The sequence below is a fragment of the Macaca thibetana genome, chromosome 11, assembly GCF_024542745.1.
Source record: "Macaca thibetana thibetana isolate TM-01 chromosome 11, ASM2454274v1, whole genome shotgun sequence".
In the NCBI taxonomy this organism is placed as follows: Eukaryota; Metazoa; Chordata; class Mammalia; order Primates; family Cercopithecidae; genus Macaca; species Macaca thibetana.
Genome location: NC_065588.1, coordinates 45438180 through 45445633, shown reverse-complemented (window position 1 = coordinate 45445633; position 7454 = coordinate 45438180). Strand labels below are relative to the sequence as shown.

The 7454-nt window shown below is 56.7% G+C and overlaps 1 protein-coding gene across 1 annotated transcript; it reads left to right on the top strand.

Moving 5' to 3' along the window:
* The first annotated feature begins 802 nt into the window (after positions 1–802).
* DHH (desert hedgehog signaling molecule) lies at positions 803–6336 on the top strand. Its single transcript, XM_050748376.1, has 3 exons — positions 803–1412; positions 4253–4514; positions 5143–6336. Exons 1-3 carry the CDS (start codon positions 1110–1112, stop codon positions 5766–5768), a joined length of 1191 nt encoding a protein of 396 aa, XP_050604333.1. The 5' UTR covers positions 803–1109; the 3' UTR covers positions 5769–6336.
* The last annotated feature ends 1118 nt before the right edge of the window (positions 6337–7454 follow it).

The following is a 7454-nucleotide window of genomic DNA, read 5'->3' as shown; positions in this document are numbered from 1 at the left end:
AATGACTTCTGAACAAAAGAAATTGGATGTGGTGCCTCTGAGATGAGATCTGAGTGGCTGAAAATGGAGCCCGGGGAGTCCAGAGAGGGAGAAAGCTGGAGAAGTGCCTAGATGGACGGTTAAGGGAAGCGATCCTCACCTCTTACAAAGACTTCTGAATGTCCACTGCCCTTCAGCAGCTTCCAACCGACAAGTTATTCATTTGAAAAGCAGCAGCTATTAGATGCCTGGCAAAGAAGAGAAGGGGAAAAAAGTTGGAAGTCCTAAACCAGACAATAAGTACCAAGCTCTGTCCCTGGTTCTGGGGAAGTTCCAAAGGAGATTGTAAACTTAGTAGAGAAATGGGCCCCTGGTATCCTCACCTCCCAGTCCTGCTTAATGCTGAGTGTGAGGAGAGATGGAAGTTGGGGAGATCTGGGGAGGACCACAGAGAAGGGAGGCTCTGGTTGTCTGCCCAAAGGGCTTGGCTGGTCTTGGGCAGAAATTGGAACCCATACTTCCTGGATGACAGCGGAGGGCATGGCCTGCCAGGGTAGGCTTTGAGAGAGCAAAAATTCCAATTCGAGTATCAGAGGACGGTGGTATGGTTCCAAGTTTAGGCTTGGAGGTAGAAGGATGTTTAGGCAGCCAAGGACTGTAAAGCTACAAGGATTTCCTAGGCAGGTGTTTGCCTGGTTTCCAGGATGGGACACACTTCAGTCGCAAAATGGACCAGCAGTGACCGGCTAGATCCCCCGCCCGGGTGAGAGGGGGTGGGACGATCTTGGGAGAAGGGCGGAGGGCGGGGCCAGGGGCCACTTAAGGCGGAGTCCGGAGTCCGGGCGTTCTGGCAGCACCAGAGTCCTGCAGCAGAGACGGGCTGGGCTGGCACTCACCCACGACCCCCCTTCCCTGCTATGATGGTTCGTCAGTAGCAGGTCCTAGACGACCCCCCCCGGGGGCACGTGGGCAGAGCTAGCAGCAGCCAGGTGCACTGAGCCACAAGAACTCTAGGGCACTCTGGGGGCAGCTCTGCCTGCTGCCCTCTCTGGTGCCTGTGGAGATGCCTAACTGACAGGAGAGTTAGTGAGGACAGGAACGCTCGCTCTTGGCCCAGGTCCGCTGTATCCATGGCTCTCCTGACCAATCTGCTGCCCCTGTGCTGCTTGGCACTTCTGGCGCTGCCAGCCCAGAGCTGCGGGCCGGGCCGGGGGCCGGTTGGCCGGCGCCGCTATGCGCGCAAGCAGCTCGTGCCGCTACTCTACAAGCAATTTGTGCCCGGCGTGCCCGAGCGGACCCTGGGCGCCAGTGGGCCTGCCGAGGGGAAGGTGGCAAGGGGCTCTGAGCGCTTCCGGGACCTCGTGCCCAACTACAACCCCGACATCATCTTCAAGGATGAGGAGAACAGTGGTGCGGACCGTCTGATGACCGAGGTAAGGAGGGCCTCTCTCTACCTGAGCCAGGGCACTGCCAGCTCCTCCGTTTTCCTGTGGCAGCCCAGGAGGGTGAGTCCAGCTTCACCTACAGAGACTTTAGCCTTAGAGATCTTCCTTGTCACCAGCCCCGGGTGGGGGGGGGGGATCCTTACTGGCTGGACAGAGTGGTTAGGAGGGATCCTGACTAGAAGAGTCTGGGATGGGGAGGGGAGGAGGGACTGACTAGTGAGAGTGAAGCTGGGAGAGGCAGCGAGGGCGGGGAAAGGAGGATGGCGGCAGGCGAGACGGGAAATGGCTGAGGCGTGGACCGGGGGTCAGCCACCCAGCTAGGCAGGAAGGGCTGGGGTGAGCTGGGGGCCAGGAGCTGGCTAGGCAGCAGACAGAAGCCTGGCTCCTGACCTGATTGTAGAAAAGCTCTGTGGGCCGAAAAGAAGAGACTGAAAAGGGCTAGGACAGGGTGGCCAAGGGTCAGGTCACCAGACGATGTACCTGAGGAGGGGCTGGGCAGAAATTGCTTTTGGCATGGGAAACATGTCCTAGAACCAGGACACATCTATTCTAGGGTCTATTCTAGGGCTATCCTAGGGTCTAAATGACAATTTTGGGGTAAAAAGTCATCCTCAGTGAGAATAACAGATGGGCCCACCTGAGAATCAGAGGGCTCCTAAGTCTTCCAAGCTCTGCCTATCTCAGGGGCTTTCCTTGGAATTACACAATTAAGATAAATTAATCTACCATTTTGGAGCACTGGAACTGAATCAGCCTAGAGTGAGGTGGGCAATGCCTTGGAAGAGAAGGACCACCTCTGGCCAGTGATTTATTTTTTATTTTTTGTAGAGATGAGGTCTTGCCATGTTGCCTAGGCTAGTCTTGAACTCCTGAGCTCAAGGGATCCTCTCGACTCGGCCTCCCAAAGTGCTGGGATTACAGGTGTGAGCCACTTCATCCAGCCTGGCCAGTGATCTTGAATGTTAGAACTGAAAGAAAACTTGGGAGATCACATTCCTCCAACCCTCCCCACCCTGACTGCCACCCTCATTTTACATCTGAGAGCTGGACTTCCCCCAGGAGGAAAAGCAATTTAAACTCTCACAATTTAAAGTGGCATGGCTGGGACTAGAATTCAGGACTCCTGATTCTGAGCCCTATATACTTTCCATTACACCACCTAATTGTGTATGGAGTGGGGAGGTGAGGGGAGAGGGAGGGGTACGGATTTCCTCTGAATAATTGCCATAGTTTTCCAGGTTACTTTGTTAGGAAAACCTGTCCAGGGGAGAAAGAATTCCTTTTGCTTCTGCCCTGAAGCCTTCCTCCTACCCAGAGATTGGAAAAGGGGCATTTCTTCTTTCCTCCTTGGCCATGGAACATTGTGACCCTTTTCTCTGGTTGCCACCTGCAGCAGAGTGGGCAGAACAAGGGACAGGCTCAGGAGGGGCTCCGACAGGCTTGGGAGCCCCCTCAGCCTTACTTATCTCCCACACCCTGGCTGCAAAAGGCCTCCATTGAGTTGGCTCTGCACTGGGCTGCTGCCCCCGCAGGTCAGGGCCTCGGGGCCTCCTTAGGGGACGAAACGACAAAGTTGGAAGGAGCTACCACTTTTCCTGTTTTTCCCCCACCCCCCAACTCTGCGGAGGTGGAGGCGACTAGAGAAGGAGAGGGGGAAAAGTGTCCTTCTGTTAGGAGGAAACCAAGTCCGAGGTGAGAAGTCGGAGGGGAAAGAAAAAAAGGAAGCTGTCCCTCTGCGCCTCCTCCCGCGGTGTTCCTGCTATGGTGCGCGCCAAGGTCTCCCGCTCCCAGGCTGGAGCGGCCAAGATAACTGTGGTCTCACTCCCCCAGGTGCAGGCTTACAGCCGCAGCTTCTTTTCCTCTTCTCCACTCTCACCCTGCAGGGGGCTCCCCAGATCCGCGCAAGGATCCCGTTATTCTCAGGTGCTATTCTCACGCCCTTCTGGGCTGCATTTAGAGCAGAGATGGGAGAGATGGGGGCTCTCCGGACTGGCAGAGCCTTAGCTGGAACTGGGAAGACTGGCCATGCGGGGGGAGGGGACCTAGCCGGACGGAGCAGGGATGGGGGGCGCGGCTTTCTGCCCTTTCCTCTCCCTGAGCCGGGGCGGCTGAAAAGCGCCTTTGTGGCCGGAGCTGCTGAGTCCGCTTCTCCCTGCGCGTCCCCGGCCTGGGCTCAGGATTCTCGCTCGGTTAAGTCATCCCGGAGAATGGCCATTGTACTTCGCGCAACCCCCGCCACCCCAATCCTTTTTCCAGCAGACTTGATCCCGCACAGCTCCTCTTGGGCACCTCTGTGGGGGTCACCCGGAGCACGAAGGGGTTAATGCTAGGGGCCGAAAGGAGGAGGAGGAAGGAAGGAAGGAAGCGATGCCCGGTGCCAGGGAAGGCAATGAAACAAAAGATGAATCAGGCGGAGGGAGGAGAGCCGGTGCCTGGGGCGGGGGCCAGGCTCAAACAGGGGCTCCCCGGGAGCAACCAGGCCCTCCCTGACCACGCTTCCATTCGCCCTCCCAACTCTGGCCTTCTCCCAGGTTAAGCCGCTGTCCCAGAACCAATAGGGGTGAGGGACGGGCATTAAAAATGGGGAAGGAGGTAGGTATGGGCATCCACTCTCAACCTCAGAGGTGACCCCACAGTTCTCCAACGACGCCCTGGGAACGGAGTGCAGATTGGCGACTACCATCTATTCAGATTCTCATTTCTCCAGGACACTCAAAAGCTGGGAGGGGGAGGAGTGGGGCCGGAATAACAAAGAATCAGCCCTCCTATCCAGGTCCCTTTTGCCCCCAGGGTGGTGGTGGGAGACTGACTCCTTTATTCCCCGCCAGCGTTGTAAGGAACGGGTGAACGCGTTGGCCATTGCGGTGATGAACATGTGGCCAGGAGTGCGCCTAAGAGTGACTGAGGGCTGGGACGAGGACGGCCACCACGCTCAGGATTCACTCCACTACGAAGGCCGTGCTTTGGACATCACCACGTCTGACCGCGACCGCAACAAGTATGGGTTGCTGGCGCGCCTCGCAGTGGAAGCCGGCTTCGACTGGGTCTACTACGAGTCCCGCAACCACGTCCACGTGTCGGTCAAAGCTGGTACAGTAGGAGGAGGGTGGTAAAATCCGCCCAAAGGGGGCTCCCTCCGTTAAACTGAGTCTGCAGTAGTCCTGTTGCCACCCTAGGGGAGACCAAGCGGGCTTTAGTGTTGAAAAATACCCGTCCAGGGGCCGAGGCGGTGCCTCACGCCTCTAATCCCAGCACTTTGGGAGGCCAAGGCGGGAGGATCACTTGAGGTCAGGAGTTCGAGATCAGCCTGGCCGACATGGTGAAATCCCATCTGTATTATAAATACAAAAATTAGTCAGGCGTGGTGGCGCATGCCTGTAATCTCAGCTACTCGTGAGACTGAGGCAGGAGAATCGCTTGAACCCAGGAGGTAGAAGTTGCGGTGAGCCGAGATGCTGCCACTGCACTCCATCTACTGGGCGACAGAGGGAGACCCTATCTCAAAATAAATAAATAAATAAATAAAAAATAAGAGAAGAAAAAGGAAAAGAAAAGAAAGAAAACCACCCTTCCTTTTCTGCCCAGGTTGGGGCCAGTCAGGTTAATGGGAAATTGTGTTGTCCAGGACTGGCGATGTCTGCGCTGGCCTTGAGACTCGGTGCCATCGTTCTGGAACCACTAGTCTTGATTCAATCCTCCCTGTGGTTGTTCCCTGCAGATAACTCACTGGCGGTCCGGGCGGGCGGCTGCTTTCCGGGAAATGCAACTGTGCGCCTGTGGAGCGGCGAGCGGAAGGGGCTACGGGAACTGCACCGCGGAGACTGGGTTTTGGCTGCCGATGCGTCAGGCCGGGTGGTGCCCACGCCGGTGCTGCTCTTCCTGGACCGGGACTTGCAGCGCCGGGCTTCATTTGTGGCTGTGGAGACCGAGCGGCCCCCACGCAAACTGTTGCTCACACCCTGGCACCTGGTGTTTGCGGCTCGAGGGCCGGCGCCCTCGCCAGGCGACTTTGCACCGGTGTTCGCGCGCCGGCTACGCGCTGGGGATTCGGTGCTGGCGCCCGGCGGGGACGCGCTTCGGCCAACGCGCGTGGCCCGTGTGGCGCGGGAGGAAGCCGTGGGGGTGTTCGCGCCGCTCACAGCGCACGGGACGCTGCTGGTGAACGATGTCCTGGCCTCGTGCTACGCGGTTCTGGAGAGTCACCAGTGGGCGCACCGCGCTTTTGCCCCCTTGCGACTGCTGCACGCCCTAGGGGCGCTGCTCCCTGGCGGGGCCGTCCAGCCGACTGGCATGCATTGGTACTCTCGGCTCCTCTACCGGTTGGCAGAGGAGCTGCTGGGCTGAGCGTCCCAGGCATAGAAACCTCGAAGCGCCCGAGCAAACGAGGGCCTGCTGGCTGAGATGTGGGGGTGTGGGCAGCAGACGATGCCGACTGGAAGGGAGGGAGAGGGAGGGGGAGGGAGAAAATGGGGCTATGCCTGGCTTAGGGGCAACCTTGAACTTAGAGGAGGTGATCCCGGGTCCTAGGTAGGTGGGGCTGATGGTGCGCACTCCTTAAAGAGGACTATTTAGGCTGGGCGCAGTGGCTCACGCCCGTAATTCTAGCACTTTGGGAGGCCGAGGCGGGTAGATCACGAGGTCAGGAGATCCAGACCATCCTGGCTAACACGATGAAACCCCGTCTCTACTAAAAATACAAAAAAAAAAAAAAAAAAAAAAAAAAAAAAGAAAAGAAAAGAAAAAAGAAAAAAATATTAGCCAGGCGTGGTGGCGGGTGCCTGTAGTCCCAGCTACTCGGGAGACTGAGGCAGGAGAATGGCGTGAACCCGGGAGGCGGAGCTTGCAGTGAGTCGAGATCCCGCCACTGCACTACAGCCTGGGTGACAGAGCAAGACTCTGTCTCCAAAAAAAAGAGGACTATTTAGCCTCTCCCCCAGTGCCTCAGCCCCACCCAATAATTTTATTTTATTTCTTATTTATAAATTGTAATATAATGATTCCCTTGCCCAGCTTGCCAAGGTGAGGGGCTGGGGCATGGCATTAACACTGTCTGACACCGCCAGCCAGTCTGACATCTGACATTTTCCTACAAGGCGGGCTTCCAGGAGCTTACTGGAAAACACCTCCATTCAGAGGGTGATTCACCTCCAGAGAGGGGGAGAAAGGTGGCCAACCTGAGTTAACACCTTACTTCCGGCTTCCCCTCCTTCCTCAGCAGGGTCTTTGGGACCCCTTTCCTCCCTTCAGAAGGGGCATCCCAACCCATAAGCAACAGAGCCCACAAGAGTCGTACCCTTTTCCAGGCTGCTGTTTCCATCTCCCACCCAGAGAGGATCAGCATTTTGCTTCTGCGGCTGAAGGGGCCAGGGTTGTCTGGGGTGGGAAAGACTGTGCACACCCCTTCTCTGTTTATAGGGGCTCCAGCAGGGTTTCAGGCCCTTATGAGTACTGATACTCAAAACATCTAGTCCCCTATTATTAGCCAGTAGTCCTGGTCCCCATCCTACCCTGGTGGCAGGGCCTGGATGGGGTGGATGTTTTTTCTGATATGCCACTGGGCCAACTGATGATCCATGGGAAACCTGGCTAATAACTTGGCAATCCTCACATACTCGTGGCCTGTAAAAGGAAGGGGAGCACGGTAAGGGGATGGAATATTTCCTTAGGAAGGGCTGCTCAGAGAGAGAGAATGGGTTAGGCCTGGGTGTATGTGGGGGAAGTAGATTCCCTAAACAAAGGCATATCAGCATTACAACCCGAGCTCCCCTCCTGATCGCTGGCCCTGATTGTTGTTTCTACTGGCTTGGTCTTCTGCGCCTCCTCTTCCCTCTCCCATTATCACCAGCTGTGCTTCCCTAGCCTGGGTGTTTTTGGAACCTTTAGGTTCCAACGCAGTAGACACCTGGAATCCAGGCAGGCGGGTGTCCCTGAGTTAGGAATGGAAGCTCAGGAGGAAGCTGGGCTGCTCCAGAAGGGAAGTGTCTTGGGTGGAGGTGAGGCAGGGAGGAGGAAATAGTCCCCCTCCCTGCC